Source organism: Ostrinia furnacalis, unplaced genomic scaffold (assembly GCF_004193835.3).
Source record: "Ostrinia furnacalis isolate ACB-3 unplaced genomic scaffold, ASM419383v2 OfSCF2491, whole genome shotgun sequence".
Lineage (NCBI taxonomy): Eukaryota > Metazoa > Arthropoda > Insecta > Lepidoptera > Crambidae > Ostrinia > Ostrinia furnacalis.
Window position 1 is genome coordinate 1,299,456 of NW_021132730.1, and position 20,626 is coordinate 1,320,081.

The 20,626-nt window shown below is 42.9% G+C and overlaps 1 protein-coding gene across 1 annotated transcript in view; it reads right to left on the bottom strand.

The window, feature by feature from the left end:
* CPSF1 (cleavage and polyadenylation specificity factor subunit 1) overlaps nucleotides 1-15,262 on the bottom strand; it is a 32,502-nt gene extending 17,240 nt beyond the window's left edge. The window contains exons 1-11 of the mRNA XM_028308674.1: nucleotides 14,908-15,262; nucleotides 14,158-14,378; nucleotides 13,606-13,779; nucleotides 12,881-13,044; nucleotides 9,204-9,343; nucleotides 8,452-8,562; nucleotides 7,457-7,638; nucleotides 6,665-6,812; nucleotides 3,870-4,075; nucleotides 2,950-3,151; nucleotides 287-408 (exon numbers count right to left, since the gene is read on the bottom strand). Of these exons, the coding sequence (XP_028164475.1) occupies nucleotides 287-408; nucleotides 2,950-3,151; nucleotides 3,870-4,075; nucleotides 6,665-6,812; nucleotides 7,457-7,638; nucleotides 8,452-8,562; nucleotides 9,204-9,343; nucleotides 12,881-13,044; nucleotides 13,606-13,779; nucleotides 14,158-14,378; nucleotides 14,908-15,070 (1,833 nt within the window). The 5' untranslated portion in view covers nucleotides 15,071-15,262. The remainder of the gene's footprint in view (nucleotides 1-286; nucleotides 409-2,949; nucleotides 3,152-3,869; nucleotides 4,076-6,664; nucleotides 6,813-7,456; nucleotides 7,639-8,451; nucleotides 8,563-9,203; nucleotides 9,344-12,880; nucleotides 13,045-13,605; nucleotides 13,780-14,157; nucleotides 14,379-14,907) is intronic.
* Between the last annotated feature and the right edge of the window lie 5,364 nt (nucleotides 15,263-20,626).

Genomic DNA, 20,626 nt, shown 5'->3' on the forward strand with positions numbered 1-20,626 from the left:
CCTATGTGAATATTTTTTTTATGTGACAGGAGGCAAACGAGCAGACGGATCACCTGATGGTAAGTGATTATTATTATATGAAGCATGCGTGGATCACAAGTAGGATTATTTACATAACACCAGCAACCTCGCAAGACTATACTTACGAGCAAAAGTATGGAATCACCCCGTTGTTTGGTTCCAAGCCATCATAAGAACTGAATGACTATGAAATGAAATGAAAGTGTAGATAACTAACATCATTAGCACAAGCAATATTTTGCTGTAAACACTCCTGTATACTCACCATACTAGAGTCGTCCTGCGTGAGTATAAGATATGCGTGCGTACCCTCCATGTCTTTGTGCACTTCGCGGGAGCTCTGACCTTCGGCTGGCTCGCCGATCACCGTCCACATGTCCAGGCAGCCTGGGGATAGAAGTAGCCAAATAACGCCCGTATTCACAAACATTACTATGAGGTCTCACAGTGCGCGTCGACGCACAGGGTCACACATGAATCAATCATAGAGCTCTATTCAACGCTGTACATTCGATTTACTGCTTCACTTAAGCAAGCATCGTTTGTGAATACGGGTGTTAGTCTCACAAGTAAGAAAGAGCATATTTCACGTAATTTCTTTTATTATCAGACAGCATTGCTGTCAAGACCCTAATGAGAGTCACAAACAAGTAGATTAATTGACTGCTCGAACTCCGCTTCTTAAAGTCCTAGGAAATATAGAAAGCCTGGCACCTACCGGGAAAAGTGAATTACACAACCTAATTCTACTAGCCCACTTCCATCACTGGGAAACCAGACGCAGGTTAGCGTGCCATTCGTACATTGCGAGACTTCACCAGCTCGCACTAAGCGTTTCGCTAACTCCAATAATGCGAACATCAGCGCCGCTAAGATAGCAGTCGGAGTGGTCGCCATGGCTGAAATCGGTCGGATGGATTATAATGCGAACAGCTACGGAGTGGAATTCACTGCCTGCTGTTGTCTTTCACTATTATTCGTGACCATAATCCGGGCTTTTCCAAGGCGAGAATGAATAAGCAGGTATGTACAGTCGCAGAATGAAAAGGTTCGTCACCTTAATGTCGGTTTTCGCTTGCACTAGGTACTGTAAGAGTCAAACCTGCCAACATAAAAGTGCAAGAAACAGTGCTGCTAACATTTAAATAAATATGACGTTTTCTAACAAATAAGGTTTTGCTTGTTTATTTTTCTATTCAATCAGTGCAATGCAATGATGACATTGACCAATTGACAATAGTTTTTTTTTATTTAATAGAAATAATAATGGCAGGTTGAACCAACAAGAAGGTTTTAGTTTATCAATCATAATAATCTTCTTGACAAGATAAATCGTCAAACAACTTTGATCTGAATAATTTTGAACTTTACTGACGAACAGTTAAAGATTATTTTCTCTAACTCGAGATTATTCTGTAACATAGTTTCAAAAGGTAATATGTGCTCGCGATTCGTTGAAGGAATGAATTTGAAAACTGACGAACCTTTTCATTCCGTGACTGTATAATTAAAGACTGCATCTCACTTAACATCAGGTCGACTTGCGGTCAAATGCGGTCGCAGAGCTCTCTGAAACAGTAAGTGTGATATTCGTGTCTCAGCAGCCATTGGGAACGACGCTCACAGGATATTGATCTTTAAAAACTTGCTCGGCCTTGAAGAACCATGTGTCACTAGGCTACGGGACTATTCCCACCTCTCGTTCCCACCACTACAACTCCTGTGTAGCCAAGATCTACAGGATCTACTTTGACCGCCACAAAAACCCAACCAATGAAGGTAAAGTTTGTCCCGGGGAAAGTTAAACTGTCATTGGACCCGCAACGAAATTAATCAGAAGAACATAGGAGGAGTTCGAAATTAAGGTTCGACTTCCCGTGTCACTAGGCCAGGAGACTGCACACACCTGGCAGAGTGAAGGCAGTGACCAGATGCGGCCGCAGCGCCCTCTATAGTACAATTAGAGATCCATTCTTGTCTTTGCAGCCACTGTCAAGGACTAATTTGGACAGTGCTAGTCCTGCGAAAGGGCTACCTACCTGGCAGTGCACAATGGCCCAATCAAGAGGCTAAGTGCGGTATTAGTTTGCCCTGCTAAACTATCTACCAGCTCGATGGAGGCTCGGCCTTGCTGCCCAGGTGTCACTAGGCCAGGAGACTGCACACACCTGGCAGAGTGAAGGCAGTGACCAGATGCGGCCGCAGCGCCCTCTGCAGGACAGTCAGGGCTCCGTTCTTGCCGCGGCCGCTGCAGGCCACTAACTCGATGGAGGCTCGGCCTTGCTGCCCAGGTGTCACTAGGCCAGGAGACTGCACACACCTGGCAGAGTGAAGGCAGTGACCAGATGCGGCCGCAGCGCCCTCTGCAGGACAGTCAGGGCTCCGTTCTTGCCGCGGCCGCTGCAGGCCACTAACTCGATGGAGGCTCGGCCTTGCTGCCCAGGTGTCACTAGGCCAGGAGACTGCACACACCTGGCAGAGTGAAGGCAGTGACCAGATGCGGCCGCAGCGCCCTCTGCAGGACAGTCAGGGCTCCGTTCTTGCCGCGGCCGCTGCAGGCCACTAACTCGATGGAGGCTCGGCCTTGCTGCCCAGGTGTCACTAGGCCAGGAGACTGCACACACCTGGCAGAGTGAAGGCAGTGACCAGATGCGGCCGCAGCGCCCTCTGCAGGACAGTCAGGGCTCCGTTCTTGCCGCGGCCGCTGCAGGCCACTAACTCGATGGAGGCTCGGCCTTGCTGCCCAGGTGTCACTAGGCCAGGAGACTGCACACACCTGGCAGAGTGAAGGCAGTGACCAGATGCGGCCGCAGCGCCCTCTGCAGGACAGTCAGGGCTCCGTTCTTGCCGCGGCCGCTGCAGGCCACTAACTCGATGGAGGCTCGGCCTTGCTGCCCAGGTGTCACTAGGCCAGGAGACTGCACACACCTGGCAGAGTGAAGGCAGTGACCAGATGCGGCCGCAGCGCCCTCTGCAGGACAGTCAGGGCTCCGTTCTTGCCGCGGCCGCTGCAGGCCACTAACTCGATGGAAGGCTCGGCTTCAGTTTCTGCGTCGCCGGCTGTTTGAAGCTGCGGTTCGCCCATTGAAACATCGCCTATAGGGCAGATGTTTAGGAGGGAATCGCACACCTGTAGGGGAAAAGAAAATAATGGCACATCAAAATAAACATAAGTATGTTATTTACAACTAGCTGACCCGGCGAACTTTGTTCCGCCTTAATGGCAATAAATAAGCAGACTTTTTTTTAATTTCGAACGGGATAAAAAGTATCCAATGTCCTTCTCCTGGCTCTAAACTACCTCCCTGACAATTTTCAGCTAAATCGGTTCAGCCGTTCTTGAGTTATAAGCGAAGTAACTAACACGACTTTTTTTTATATATATGGATTTAAAACTGTCAATGACATGTGATGTAGTTGTATAGGGCGCGCAACGAGAGTTGAGGCCACAAGCAAAGTTTGTAGCCAAAGTCTTTTCTTTGCACACATTTAACAAGAGCGTGGCTTGCTACCACGCTCAATGTCTTCAATAATGTAATATGTTTGTGTGTTCTGTATTAAAATATTCATACGAGTACGTGTTTGCCTCAACTTTCGTTGAGCGACCTATAATTATTGCAATTTTAGATCAAAATTTTATAGCCTGATGGACTGGTGAGGTGACTAAAGCTGTAACTGAATGAGACATGTATAGGTTCTTTAAGAACATTTGACGATTTGTAAGTACTAATTTAATTAGTCTCTCTACACAAATAAAGAACATTTTGATTTAAAACTTTTTAGTAGTAATCGGAACTAGAACAAGCCCTACCACCAACCAAACTGATTGATACTCTATAAAGCCTTACCTCAAAGACATAACTGGTCAACTGCGTAGAAGTCCTGATATCTGAGCCATAGACTTCCAGCTCATCCTTATCGCTGATCTCTATGACGTTGGTCGCCACACAATCGCTCAGCGAGTCGAGGCGACGTTTCTTGGACGCCGGGTCGTCTTTTTGTTGAGACTGGTCTTTGTTTGAGCTCGCTTCTTTCTCTTTTTCTTTCTCTCTTTCTGAAAGAGAGGCAAAATAAGTCGAAAGTTAACTTAAATAGTATTAAATGTACAACGCCTAAATAATGTGTATGTTACAGTCAAAACTGACGCTAAAGTGATTTTGACCGATTATGAGTTTCGAATGTAACATTTATAATGCAATGAAAAGATTAAACAATGACATAATAGCAATAGAGGTAAAATGAAGTCTACTTTCTGTTTACATGTAGTGTAATCGTGTAAGTGCCTATGACGAATATATTATTTCCAGCAGAATTTGAACATTATTCACATAGCACAAAGGTTAAAAAGCGAATGAAAAATTAAGACGCTAAAACTCATTAAAACTCATTTATTTCTGTAAATAGGCTTATAAAAGCACTTTTACACGTCCCAGTATTAACCCTACCACTGCTTCGGGACAATAAATGGGCCAGTGCTGAGAAGAAGCAGCGCAAGAAACTCAGTCACTATTGTCAGCCTCTTTTTCAAAGGTTTACATGCTTTAAAATGTACAAAGTTATAAATATTTATGCGAGCTAGGCAGTAACGTATCCCAAACATTTTTATCTTTTAAATTATCACTTTATAGTAGCCCTTTTTCATTAAGGTACTTTTAATATGTGCTTTGAATTTATGAATGGGTAGTTCTACAACAGTTTGTGGTAATTTATTAAAAAAAATAATACATTTTCCCATAAATGAATTACCAATCTTATGCAATCTGAAATTTGGAACGGCAAGTTTATTTTTGTTTCTTGTATTAAAGTTATGCAAATCGCTCTTTTTCGTGAATTGCTCTATATTTTTGCGGACATATAAAAGGTTTTCATAAATGAACTGTGAAGCTACTGTCAGTATGTTTATTTCCTTAAAAAAATCTTTCAAGGAAAATCGGGGTCCAAGGTTATAAATGGCCCGCACTGCTCTCTTCTGCAGAACAAACACAGTTTCAATGTCCGCGGCTGAGCCCCACAACAATATGCCGTATGACATTATACTATGAAAATAGCTAAAATATACTAGCCTTGCCGTTTCAATGTCAGTTAATTGCCTTATCTTTCTCACTGCAAAAGCAGCCGAACTGAGCCTTTTTGACAAAGTTTCAATATGAGGACCCCATTGAAGTTTAGCATCTAAAGTGATTCCCAGGAATGTTGTGGAATTTATGCTATTTAATGGTTCATTCTTCACCATTAATTGCGTGGAAACCTGCCTCACATTAGGTAAGGTAAATTTAATGCACTTAGTTTTGTTTGCATTTAACAATAAGTTGTTAACAGTGAACCAATGTAGAACCTGTGAGAGTGTGTTATTAATATCGTCAAAATTTACTTTACCTCTATCAACTTTGAAAATGAGAGATGTGTCATCAGCAAATAACACAATATCACACAGATTTTTTACAAAGTAAGGAAGGTCATTAATGTAAATAAGAAATAGCAAAGGTCCCAATATCGATCCCTGTGGCACACCCATGGTAAGAGGTGCTCCAGAAGACTCAGTTCCATTAATACAAACTTTTTGCTTTCTGCCTGTGAGATACGAGTTCAACAGATCAAGTGCCTCATCCGAAACACCATAATGTCGCAATTTTTTTAGTAAGGTTTGGTGGTCTACACAATCAAACGCTTTTGAAAGATCACAGAAAATACCAACAGCGTCCTTTTTACTCTCCCAAGCATCAAAGACGTGTTTCAATAGTGCTACTCCAGCGTCAGTAGTACTTCTACCTTTCGTAAAACCAAATTGCTTATTGTGTAATAATTTGTTAAAAATGAAGTGAGATAGAAGTTGGTGGAAAATAATTTTCTCGAAAATTTTGCTAAGTGCTGGTAGAATAGAAATCGGTCGAAAATTAGAGGGGTCACATTTGTCACCAGCCTTGAACAATGGAATTATTTTACTTAACTTCATTAAGCTAGGAAAGCAACCTTGATCAATACATGTATTAAAAATGAATGCAAGGTGAGGAGCTATGGTGTCAATAATTGTTCCAATTATACTGACGGAGATTCCCCAAAGGTCCTCAGTTTTTTTCATATTTAATTCTCTAAAGGTTTTAATTATTGTATTACAATCTATATGCCTGAACTGGAGCAGACACTGGCACTCGGTGACATTAGATTTTAAAAGAGACTCTGCAAGAACTGGTGAGCCCTAAAGGGCGAATATTATAAAGTGAGTGTTTGTTTATAAGAAACAATCTCAGTAAGTACCGAACCGATCTTTATAAATTTTTCATCAGTAGAAGAAAGCTACATTATTTATTACTGATACAAGGTAGGTCCACCCACAAGGTGGACCGACGACCTGATAAAGGTAACAGGAAAGCGCTGGATGCAGGCCGCTACCAACCGTGCGATGTGGAACTCATTGGGGGAGGCCTATGTTCAGCAGTGGACGTTCTGTGACTGAAATGATGATCAGATCCAAACCCACGCTAATAGCTATAAATAAATCTATCGAGGCATAGTAGGTAAAAAAAAACATTGTTTTGAACCTTAATAACCTTGAACCTAAACAAGGGAATAAGATTTAAAATATGGTGGAAACCATATTCCCATTTCTTACCAGTGTCAAATTAATACATTTTAAAGTACTTACCAGCGTCAGAGACAGTCAGATCCACAGTAGCTTCCAAAGGTTTCTCCACAGAGAACAACATGCGGTTTTCTCTCTCTGTCACTCGTAGGAGAAGCGAGTTACCGAGACGAGATCCGAGGAATAGGAAGTCCTCTTCTATCACGCACATCTGAAAGAGATAGCACTATTAGTAGGATTGTTGGGAAAAAATTACCTATCTAGAGTGCATAGAAGTGTTTATTATAAATTATTTATGGAACTGTCAGCAATCTTAACATAGTTCGAAGTTAACGAAAAGTTTGGTCAAATGCGATTTGATTAAAAGTAAATCGGGATGTGTACAGTAGTGACAGTCGTGTGACGTGGCATATTTTGTAGCGGCAGACACGACGTGTACAGCAAAAACAGTCATGACGTAGCACTGACAGTCGTGGCGTACATAGCAGCGACAGTCGTGACGTATACAGCAGTGATAGTTGTGACGTATACGGCGACAGTAGTGACGTAGCAAAGACAGTCATGACGTAGCAACAACAGTCGTGACGTATACAGCAGTAACAGTCATGACGTATTAGCTACTGTCGTGACGTAAACAACGATAGTTGTGACTCGCGCAAGTAGTAAGCATGGACGCAGCCACTCGGTCTAGCTAGATGGAAGCTTCGCACGCTGTCAGATAGCAGCGTCAGCACGTACAGCTGGTCGCCGCGCAGCGATAGTCGTGACGTATACAGCAGCGACAGTGGTAACGTAGCTTCGACAATCATGACGTAACAGTGAGTCATGACGTAAGCAACGATAGTTGTGACTCACACAAGTAGTAAGAACGGAGGCGGCGGCGCGGTCCAAGTGAAAACTTCGTACGCTGCGCACGCTGTCAGACAGCAGTGTCAGCACGTATAGCTGTCCACCGCGCAGTGACAGCGCCAAGCGAGCCTCTCCCAGTGGCGCTACGCAAGCCCCGTCTAGAGTGATGCACACACCTTCCTGGATTCCTAAGGAAAAGTACTTAATAAGCATAAGTGTTACAACTGCCACTCCGTTAAATCTATACTAATATTATAAACAGGCAAATAGGGGCTAGTAAAGCAGCGACAGAGCGCCCTAGGCAAGGCTCGCCCTAGCCGCAGACCACAGACTTTTATTTGGACGATAGTTGGATCGGGTTGTTATAGATCGTCTCATCCACGAAGACGCGCCCCACCATTCTTCCTCTAATGTTTGAGTGTTATCAGTACACGCTAAATTATCCATAAGTGCACACGCACACTACAATAATGCCGCTCGGATTGCTCGGATCAAACTCCCCGCACCCCGCGCGACCGAGACCAAACATTGGTGGGGCGCGTCCGAGCGGATGAAACGATCTAATCAATATGAACGTGCGCAGGATAGATCCCTGGAAAATACAGCTCAGTCAACACGAGTGACAGCTAGCACATTGCTCATCAGAAGATAAATGGACGCCACTATTGACATGAGCAGTCAATAAGCATGTTGAACAATCATTAGGCACGTTGAATAATCAATAGGCACGTGTCAAGCGTATCAAGACACGTTGACGCCCTGTTATCCTGTCCATAGGCACGTTCACATCATCAATCAATGGGCACATTGACATCACCAACCACCAATGGACAGATGGCGTGTTAACATCACTAAAATAAATAAGCAAGTTTACCAATGAATATGCTACAGGCTTTTGATTTCGCCAATCAATAGATTTTTTTCTCAATTTGACACCACACAACACACCAATATAAGAGTTACTACATTAGTTCAAATTACCAATTTTATTGTGTACTTACTGAGAGGAAAGTTAGTCGTGTGTGTCGCTATACTGTTGAGGGATACTCCATACGGTGGCACCGATTGGTTGAGGTAGATCAGTGAATTCACCGCCATTATAAGACAGCCACCTGTGAATTGCAATAAAAATGAAATGCCTTTCAAAGGTCCGAAGTCAAAGAAACAGCATTTCAGTATAATAGTTGATAGCAAAAGCTCAGAAAAAGGTAGAATTCAAATTCCTCAGCTAATTTTTTTTTCATTTTAGAAATCTGTGAAACGAAGCCATTTTCTTTTCGTTTCCCGCGTAAAAACACGTCAATTTCACACGTTGACATTTTATTTTTTAATTTACCGACAGACATGGCAAAGACATTAATAAAATTGTATGTTCCGTTATATCACTGCTAGCCCTGCTCAGTGTTTCACACCCACCAGTGACAAAAGTGTAAAAGAGCTTTTTATAAGGGTTAGGTATTAACTGGCCCGCGGACCAGATTTCCGATGGGCCAGTTATTACCTAATCTTTAAGCCTAGTGGAAGAATATAAATAAAGAATTAGACCTGAGCAGTGTTCGCAGTGCCATATTGGAACATACTTCAGGTATGTTTTTAACTTTTTTATCACAATTTTTAAATCTGAGAAACAAAGCCGCTTTTCTTTTCGTTTCCCGCGTAAAAAATTGACACTTTCACACATTGACATTTTATTTTTTAATTCATCTCAAATAAAGTGATGGCAAAGGCATCAAATGATCAAATCTATACTCACCCAGCGGCTTCTGAACCGGCACAGCTTGTAGACAGTCGAAGGGCAGCCCCGCCGTGGCCCAGATGACGGGGTGCACGCGCGCGCTCATGTTCAGGCTCACGCCGGCCATCGCGCACGTGTCGTTGCGCACGGCCGTGCGGCTGCGGGCCGAATGGGCGCGTCACAACAGAGGGAGACGACAAGATGCACAGGGCACAGGGCACAGGGCACAGGTGTGAGAGAGAAAGGTGACAATAAGATGCACCAACAAGATGCTAAAGGCAAATACTAATAATTACAGAGGCAGTAGTAACAACAGAGAGAGACAATAAGATGCTAAGGGCACAGATGTGAGAGAGAAAGATGACAAATTAAGACGCAACAACGAGAGACAAATAATACTTAGACAGCGGAGTGTTTTATTGCGTCTCTTCCCATAAAAACAGAGAGAGACAACAAGATGCTTAGGGCGAAGATGTGAGAGAGAAAGGTGACAAGAAGAAGCACCAATAAGATGCTAGAGGCAAAGACTAATAATGACACAGGCAGCAGTAACAACAGAGAGAGACAACAAGACACTAAGGACAAAGCCTTCAATCCGCGCTATGGGACCCGGCACGGCTGTAGACAGTCGAAGGGCAGCCCCGCCGTGGCCCAGATGACGGGGTGCACGCGCGCGCTCATGTTCAGGCTCACGCCGGCCATCGCGCACGTGTCGTTGCGCACGGCCGTGCGGCTGCGGGCCGAATGGGCACGTCACAACAGAGGGAGACGACAAGATGCATAGGCACAGATGTGAGAGAGAAAGATGGCAAATTAAGACGCAACAACGACAGACGACAACAAGATGCTAAGGGCAAAGATATGAAAGAGCAAGATGACGAAAGAAGACGAGGAATGGGCACGAGGTCACAACAGAGGGAGACGACAAGATGCTTAGGGCACAGATGTGAGAGAGAAAGGTGACAAAAGATGCACCAACAAGATGCTAAAGGCAAATTCTAATAATGACAGAGGCAGTTGTAACAACAGAGAGAGACAACAAGATGCTAAGAGCAAACACTTCATTCCGCGCTATAGGCCCCGGCACGGCTGTAGACAGTCGAAGGGCAGCCCCGCCGTGGCCCAGATGACGAGGTGCACGCGCGCGCTCATGTTCAGGCTCACGCCGGCCATCGCGCACGTGTCGTTGCGCACGGCCGTGCGGCTGCGGGCCGAATGGGCGCGTCACAACAGAGGGAGACGACAAGATGCACAGGGCACAGGTGTGAGAGAGAAAGGTGACAAAAAGATGCACCAACAAGATGTTATTGGCAAATACTAATAATTACACAGGCAGTAGTAACAACAGAGAGACGACAAGATGCTTAGGGCGAAGATGTGAGAGAGAAGAATGACGAAAGAAGACGCAACTATGAGAGACAAATAATACTTAGACAGCGGAGTGTTTTATTGCGTCTCTTCGCCTAACAACAGAGAGAGACAACAAGATGCTAAGGCCAAAGCCTTCAATCCGCGCTATAGGCCCGGCACGGCTGTAGACAGTCGAAGGGCAGCCCCGCCGTGGCCCAGATGACGGGGTGCACGCGCGCGCTCATGTTCAGGCTCACGCCGGCCATCGCGCACGTGTCGTTGCGCACGGCCGTGCGGCTGCGGGCCGAATGGGCGCGTCACAACAGAGGGAGACGACAAGATGCACAGGGCACAGGTGTGAGAGAGAAAGGTGACAAAAAGATGCACCAACAAGATGTTATTGGCAAATACTAATAATTACACAGGCAGTAGTAACAACAGAGAGACGACAAGATGCTTAGGGCGAAGATGTGAGAGAGAATGACGAAAGAAGACGCAACTATGAGAGACAAATAATACTTAGACAGCGGAGTGTTTTATTGCGTCTCTTCGCCTAACAACAGAGAGAGACAACAAGATGCTAAGGCCAAAGCCTTCAATCCGCGCTATGGGCCCGGCACGGCTGTAGACAGTCGAAGGGCAGCCCCGCCGTGGCCCAGATGACGGGGTGCACGCGCGCGCTCATGTTCAGGCTCACGCCGGCCATCGCGCACGTGTCGTTGCGCACGGCCGTGCGGCTGCGGGCCGAATGGGCGCGTCACAACAGAGGGAGACGACAAGATGCACAGGGCACAGGTGTGAGAGAGAAAGGTGACAAAAAGATGCACCAACAAGATGCTATTGGCAAATACTAATAATGACAGAGGCAGTAGTAACAACAGAGAGAGACAATAAGATCCTAAGGGCACAGATGTGAGAGAGAAAGGTGACAAAAGAAGACGCAACAACGAGACAAATAACACTTTGACAGCGGAGTGTTTTGTTGCGTCGCTGCCTCTAACAACAGAGAGAGACAACAAGATGCTAAGGGCCAAGCCTTCAATCCGCGCTATGGGACCCGGCACGGCTGTAGACAGTCGAAGGGCAGCCCCGCCGTGGCCCAGATGACGAGGTGCACGCGCGCGCTCATGTTCAGGCTCACGCCGGCCATCGCGCACGTGTCGTTGCGCACGGCCGTGCGGCTGCGGGCCGAATGGGCGCGTCACAACAGAGGGAGACGACAAGATGCTTAGGGCACAGGTGTGAGAGAGAAAGATGGCAAAAGAAGACGCAACAACGGGGGACAAATAACATTTTAACAGCACGATAAGAGACAACAAGATGCTAAGGACAAGGATCTGAGAGAGAGAGAGAGAGAGAGAAAACGACAAGATACAATAACGAAACAAATAACACTTTAACAGCGGTGTGTCTTATTGCGTCTGCTTCTCTAACAACAGAGAAAGACAATAAGATGCTAAGACCAAAGCCTTCAATCCGCGCTTTAGGCCCCGGCACGGCTGTAGACAGTCGAAGGGCAGCCCCGCCGTGGCCCAGATGACGGGGTGCACGCGCGCGCTCATGTTCAGGCTCACGCCGGCCATCGCGCACGTGTCGTTGCGCACGGCCGTGCGGCTGCGGGCCGAATGGGCGCGTCACAACAGAGGGAGACGACAAGATGCACAGGGCACAGGTGTGAGAGAGAAAGGTGACCAAAGAAGATGCAACATAAGAGACAAGATGCACAGGGCACAGGTGTGAGAGAGAAAGGTGACAAAAGAAGATGCATCAATCAATAATCTAAGACGAATAAGTCTTTAACAGCACGAGCTAACAATAGAACAAGAGGGAGACAACAAGATGCTAAGGCCAAAGACGGGGGGATAAGAGTGAGACAACAAGAGAAAAATAACACAGTGGTAAGACTAAAGATCTTAAAGAAAGATGGCTAAAGAAGAGGCAACAGAGAGAAACAACAAGTTGCTAAGGGCAAGGACTTCAATAACTACACAGGCAGTAGCAATAACAGAGAGACAACAAGATGCTAAGGGTCGATAGGAACCGGCACGGCTGCAGGAAGTTGAAGGCAACCGGCCGTGGCCCAGATAACGGAGTACCCGTAAACTTAACGTATTTTGTAATTACGTATAGGCGCACTCACATACAAACCGCGCTCGGTGCGTTTCTATGAAGATGACCTACTCATTTGTATTTACTCTGATACTACAGTCTACTTGTGAGTACAGATCTATACCAGCCAAAAGGCATGAAAATCTAAATCTCTTTGAACACTAGATATTGTCAAAATACCAGAGGTTTTTTAATCCACAATAGAATCCACAAAAATAAACTAAAATACAACTCACCCAGCAAAAGTCCTCACAGGCTCATACAGCAACAGCAGTGTAGGCTCATAGTATCCGTGCAAGAACTGTATGTCCAGTATATTGTCTATCTTCTCATCCAACTCCTTGAGAACTATGACGTAGGAGGCGAGAGTGGGTGCACGGGTCATAGTTTGTGTGGGCGCCTGGAAAGAGCAATAAGAATAGCTTTATTGATGTAAATACACTGTAACATTTTATATTGAAACCCTGAATACTAAACTAGACTTAGTGTAAACTGTATTTCAGGAGCAATAGAACTGCCAACCGCCTCTGTGGTCTGGTGGTAAGACCACCTGCTTCAGACGCAGAGGTCCCGGGTTCGATTCCCAGTGGGGGCAGATTTTTCTGTTCGGTTTGGTTGGTGGTAGGGCTTGTTCTAAGTCCGCCTGGCTAGCTACCACCATCTTACCTAAGTCTGTCGCCATAACAACAATGAACAGCATTATTGTGTTCCGGCAGTTTGGAAAGGGCCCCTGAAGAACTATCAGGTCCTATTTAAATCATGGCTTATGCTATGTGACATACCATTGATTTTGACATCACACATAATGTTCACTTTATGTAGAATTCTTTTTTGCTAGAGGTTTAAAACCAATTTGGTTTGTAGTAAAAAATACTGTTTATATTCAACTAGGTAGGTAGTTTTTAATTTTAGAGGAACTCAAGTAACAGGAACAGGAAAAGGCGATTAAGATAGCACTTACATTTTTCTTAGTATCATTGAACGGTTTTGCCTCAAGCGGGTCACCGTCTTCAGATGTGATATCTTTTCTGAACGGGAGCACTGCCAGTTTCTTTCCATACAGCAGCATCACTGCACACCTGCACTCTGGGTCTACTCGGATCCATGGAATGTGTGGGTGTGTTGTCCAGCCATTCTGCAATGATGAAATATGATATATTAGTCTAGTCATCATCGTCAATAGGTCATTAAGTGCTTTAATATTTTGGCGGCTTTAGCACCGCGACGAATGTGCGACAGACGCGCTGTTGATAATTTCATACCATAAAATATTACAACAGATGCACGCCTTCAAATTATAAAAACTGCTGTGCTGCTGTCGACTTAAACTCGAGTGCAATAGGATGACCCTCTCTAATTTACCAAGGCAAATAAAAAGGCAAATTAATCTTAGCAAAAACTAATTTTACAGGTAATTGAAAAAATAATGTGTAGAGAAGTTTTTCTATAAAACTATATAACTATTTGTAGTAGTATCAGTACCCAATATGTACTAATAAAAGATGTATCATACCTTCATATCATCTTCTTCAAAGTAATGCATGCTCAAAGTGATCAGATTGTTCGTCTGCGGGTCATATTGTAGTACTGACAGCTTGGCTTCCTTGAACGACACCAGCAGTAGGTCTCTGCCAGCACTGGGGCATCGTACTGATGCCATGGACATCACGTTGCCCCATAGCGTGTAGGTTGCGAGGCATTCAAGCTTCATCTTAGGGGGTATTTGCTGACCAGCTGGAAAATTTAAAGACAGATTTGGAGAACACACATTTTTAACAAGAGTAAACAGCTGGGACTAAGTACGAAAACTCTACTGGTTAATAGACCGTTGATCACAATATTATCAATAAATTTCTCCTGTATAAGACAATACTAAAAACAATTAAAGAAATGAAGTAACAAGTCTGACAAAGAATATCTCTGGCAATACAATAAATCTCAATTATAGAGAATGAATTCATTAATTTGAGGTATACAAATCAAGTATCATAAAATCAAAATCAAAAATATTTATTCAGTTTAGACCACAAGTGGCACTTATGATGTAGGTAGTTAGTATACAGTCTAAAGGAAACTTTGATATGTAAGGTGTGACTACCAAGACTGATTGCCTATATCATTTTTCTTGATTGCAGTAGTAGGTAGTTAAAATTTAAGTATCGCTTTAAAATTGTAAAAGAAACAAGAACAACATAATTACAAGGATCTACATGGCTCTAAAGAATTAAAAAGGATAATTTTGTGTAAAAATGCAGTTACTTACCGGCATTGACCTCTTTGGTTTGGCCCTCAGGGAATAGCCTGAAGACCTTGATAATATTCGCTCCAGCGGTGACCAAGCACACTTCATCGGTGCTGAAGAAGCAGCAGCTCACAGCGTGCTCGATCCCAGTCGCTGGGTGTGTTTGGCGGCAGATAGAAAACATTTTTGGAGATCGCGTCAACCGCTTTTAGGTTATGTTAGTAAACTATAAAGAAATCTTATATTCACTAAAATATTTTAAGATCATTACACTTCGAAATATCACAGCATGTTTTTTTATGTTTTAGCTAAATTTAGGAGCGAAACAAATTCTTTCTCTTTTTTTTTGCACAAAATACGACAAAAACAACGCTCCGTGTTGACACAACTCAAAATAATAATTCGTTCGGAAATCAGAAACTGCAAAATCAAAAATATACAAAGATTCGTTCGGAAACATTTTTTTTACAGAAATGGTTAAAATATTATTCTTAACATTGCCAATTATAAATTTTAATCAGGGTTTTAGAAGAAAATTTATGTTTTTCTGCATAATATTGTATGACGTCACAAATTGGCATAGTTCTTGGGTTGTGGCGTGGTGGTGACCTGGTGGCACAGAGGATAGCAGATGTGGGTGGTGGTGGTCTTGATTGAGGTCATAGAGGAATTAACGACTTGAGGTTGACGTTTATAAAAGTTCGTGAATATTTAACCGACTTTAAAAAAAGGAGGATGTTCTCAATCCGACTGTATTGATGCAGATTGCATAATGAGATTTTTTGCATGACGGACAGGTGTTTTGAGAATAAGAACTGAGCCCCGATTACGGTAATTTTTAACGTCAACAATCCAGACACGCTTCTCGATTCTGCGATACGATTGGTCGTTCAACAGCGTACGTCAGCTGTTTTGACCAATCGTATCGCAGAATCAGAAACGCGTCTGGATTGTAGACGTTATAAAAGTTACCGTAATCGGGGCTCAGGTCATAGTCATCAATCATGTGCAACTGATAAACTCAACGGTAATCAAATTAAATCGCTTTCACCAGTTGCAGTTGATACATTAATGTCATGAATTGCTACATAAGAAGCTATTTTGGGAATCATTATGCACTCGGAAGTTTTTTTCTGTGAAATCGGTGGTTTCTGCAGACCAACCAATTATTATGTAAGCTACATAATTATACCGGAGCATGTCAAAAACAAAGTAACGTAACGCGAGGCTACAAATCTAGGCAGACGTATCTAACGAGTCTAGAAAGACGTGCTCGGCTGTAGCACGCGACCGGAAATGCGCTCGTCTGCTTCCATCCCGGGGGCTATCATGGAATCGTGCGACTTTACAGCTCCTTTTTACCGCTCGTTCATCATTTCAGCCATAGGACGTCCACTGCTGAACATAGGCCTACTTACCCCAATACTTTCCATGTTAATCGATTGGTAGCGGCTTGTGTCCAGCGCTTCCCTGCTAACTTTACGATGTCGTCGGTCCTCCTTGTAGGTGGACGTCCCACGCTGCGTTTTCCGGTGCGCGGCCTCCATTCCAGAACCTTTCTGCCCCATCTGCCGTCAGTTCTGCGTACTATGTGCCCTGAACATTGCCACTTCAGCTTGCTAATCCGTCGGGCTATGTCAGCGACTTTGGTTCGTTTACGGATCTCCTCATTTCTGATTCGATCTTGCAATGAAACACCAACCATAGCCCTCTCCATAGCACGCTGTGCAACTTTGAGCTTCTGTATAAGGCCTATAGTGAGAGGCCACGTTTCCGAGCCATAAGTAGTTTCAGTCAAATGACGTCGACTACTGGACAAAGTCCTCCCCTAAAGATTTCCACGACGACTGGGCCCGCGCTACCTGCATCCATGTGCGTACAACCCGCAACCTTCATCAGTGAGTCCCTTTTATAAAGGAAGGCTCTGGGACAATAACGTGAGCTGCTGACACACTCCAATAAATTAGCTATGTCAGTCCAGCAGGACGTTGAAGCCTTCCAAACGAACTCAAAGGATCATCACAAAGCAGAGCAATAATAAAGTACTTGCCGCTTTTATCATCAAGCCTCTGCTGGATATCTTAATCTATTCATTCTCGGCTATCGATTGTCAATGTAGATGTCAATGTAGAGATAAAAAAACTAACCACTGACAATGAGATTGCTTTCTTGGTTTGTAGACTTGAATGAATCTAACTAGGTGTGATCGCGAGCCTCAGTAGTACTTTATAATGGTGGTTATTTTACGTCATGAGGACCCACGTTCCTGGACAATCTAAGTATTGTCATTTTCATTAAAGTAGGCACAAACTACTTACCTCTTGTGTAGGTACCATGTGGTGCAGGATCACGACAATTTGGGGCATTTTTGTGCACAAGAGTCACCAAAGTAATGCTTTTTTATTACATTTCATAATTAAGAAATCTTTTGGTATTATTGCTGTAGAGCCTTTTCTCGCATAAATAGAACAATGCTAGTTACTTATGTATACCTACAATAAATTACGTTTGTAAATAAAACTAGTAGGGGTATTTGTATTTGCCAAAAGGCCTGAACCTAAAAAAATTAAACCTTTCTCGTTTATTTATTTAGTTACGGTATTTCATCAAGCAAATTAAATTTCGTGCAGCCACGGTCCACTTAGCACTGTCTCAAAAAAAAAAGTAAACAAATTATGAAAATGATGTAAAAAGTAGGCGTTAATATGAGTTTACGCAAATGACTCTACATTTTGATGGGAATTAGCTTTTGTAAAAACATCTGATTGTGCGTTTTTAAGATACTACATAACAGCTAATGTAATGTTAATGATATTCACACTAAGCAAGAGGGTCATAATATTCAGCAGTGGACGTCCTATGGGTGAAATGATGATGATGAAGCGGGCCATAAGTTAGGTTTAAAGCTGTGATACCTGTCCTATCTTATTTTAATTTCGTTTCTAAAATACAATATCTGCCAAATACTTAACTGTTTGTCGGCAGTACTTACTTAGCTCTCTCATCGTAAAATTAAACATTGATGTGCTATAAAATCAAAGTCTTACGAGCTTACGATTTTATAAAGAAAACACTCAAGGGGTTTACGCTTAGTATGTGACTATTTTTTTTCTTTATTTTTATCCACACTCATGTGATTATTAAAACGATAAAAAAAAATTTTAGATAAAAAAGTCGGTTAAAATTTCTCAAAAATGCTCGACATTCTCTACCGTCACCAGAATACCCCCTCAGCCGTAATCTACAGAGACAATGTCTAGACGATAATGACAAAGAACAAAGGCGTTATTAAGCAGAGGAAGCCGGGGTAATGTGGAGCATCCGAGTTAGTGTTTATTGTAGATTTGCGGAGATGAATTGTGCCCCATTCTGACACCCGAAGTCCTTTGGATAAGTGGGTCTTTGTAAACGTTTTCTCACTGAGTAACAGGAATTTATTTAGAACAATAGTAAGTGGGCAATTTATGCATTATAAGCTTAAAAAAGGACTTTCACACACATGTATACGCTGTGTAACAAGATCAAGAAGACTCTTTTACGCTCTACTACTCGTACCAAGCTAGGGAAAGTCGTTTGCTAAATATAAATAGTATTTTTTACATTACAGAGCAGATAATAATATTATTATGTACCTGCTGGTTATAAGTAAACCTTAAAATTATGAATGATACAGTTTTTCCCACTTTACTGCGTGACTATCCAGTTGTAGGCGATTCTACACATTATCATCCGATATTACATAACTAGTTAGTAAGTGTTACCAACTGTACACTAAAGACGATTATTAAAAATAATCAAAATAAACGCTAAGTTATTTGCTCCAGTAGCTTTCTAAATGACCAGTTGTTTTCGCTCTACAACCTAATGACAACTTTCAATATCTAGTCTAGATTCTGGAGTCTAGACTTAACATGGAAATAAGAAGCTCTGATATCATCTATTACTCAATACTCAATAATTAATTGCATCCATAATCAAATTGATTTTTATCACACGCTAATTTTGCCATCTACACAAAGTAAGTAAGGCCCAGCAGAACAGAATAGAAAACGGAGACTGTGAAAATGCGTTATCAATTTTTTTTAACACGTTTATAAATGTACATCCTATTGAATTGAACCCCTAAGAAAAAATATTCCAAAGTTTAGAAGAACTGTTACATCTTGCCATTGAGCATTTTCAGACGTAACATGTTTCGTAAACTTGAAAATATTAAAGTTCCTGAAAAAAAGGTTTTCCTATAGCCGTTCCCTAGGTACGTCACACGAATTTCATGATTTTTTGACCCCCCCCCCGTCCTTGTCCAGGTGGTCACATTTCTAAGACCCCCCCCCCCTCCCTAGTGTGACGTCACATGTTTTGCAATTTCACATCGAAAAATTATTAAATTAACAAAAAAAATAGCAACAAATAGAAACAATAAAATCACGCGCGAGGTACGGTGCGTTTGGCAACATTATAGGCCAGTAGAATTAGATNCAATTTCACATCGAAAAATTATTAAATTAACAAAAAAAATAGCAACAAATAGAAACAATAAAATCACGCGCGAGGTACGGTGCGTTTGGCAACATTATAGGCCAGTAGAATTAGATTTTAAATCTGAAATAATTCCTACAAAAGATTTTATTGATTTAATGTCTTCATTGGTTGCCCATTAACTCTCCTAGGTTTTCGACTTCGACGAAGTTGTGATTAAGTGGTGGGGGTATTTTTTAGTATAATTTATAACAAATTACGCGATTAGTACCTCTAGATATATTAGATTTTGAAATGTGATGTCACGAAACTTAAGACCCCTCCCACCCCTTGTCACACCATGTCACACTTTGTCGACCCCCTCCCCCCCTCTTTACGTGTTACGTACTTTATGGATGACCCCCAAGGTATTATGGATACAGTATCAAACAGGAAATCTTTCTAAAGACATCTCTGTGTTATAACCAAAGCCATCTTAGCATGCTATTAGGAAGTATTTTGGAAGTCCCATCCGTCCGTCCGGCTGGCACCAGCAGGCTGACTTATAACGCGCCACCCGCTCCTTTAGAACGTGAACGGAATGAACATAGAAGTAAAAGAGATAAACAGAGTCTTACCCATTTCTTTCATTAACGATCAACTACCAATGACAATACCATAGAAGTATAGAGTGACTGTCGCTCAGAGAATAGTTTTGGGCTGACACTGTGTAGGTTTGTTGTCGACACGAAAAGAAGAAGGGAATAGTTGAGGGAACCAGATCGCGTGGCAGATCACTTATGCGCTGTGCTGACCAAATGAAATCCGCAGTGGGAAACGCGTATCTGACTGATTGCACCAGGTAGTCTGCCAACAGGGAGAGATGGCAAGAGATCTTGAAGAGAACTGTAGGTACCTATCCAACTCTACCATTAACAATTTATTACCATTAACATTAACATTAAGTATGGACGCCTCAACGTGACCACAATCGCCATGCCAAAAGCGAAACGACAGACAAGTAGAGTCCAAGATATCATTTCATGTGTGTCAATAACAAGATGGATCAATAAAAAATTTATCTGTGCAGGCATAAGTTAATCTGCTGAAGGTCGACTGAGGTGCCTGGATACGGGTGGCCCAGGACCGTTCGTTGTAGAAATCCTTGAGGGAAGCCTTTGTCTAGTTGTGGACGTCATTTGGCTGAAACGAACGTACAAACGATATGATATATTTATGCTTGGTTTTGAATTTGGAGCTTCGAGCGCTAGAGTTTAAATCT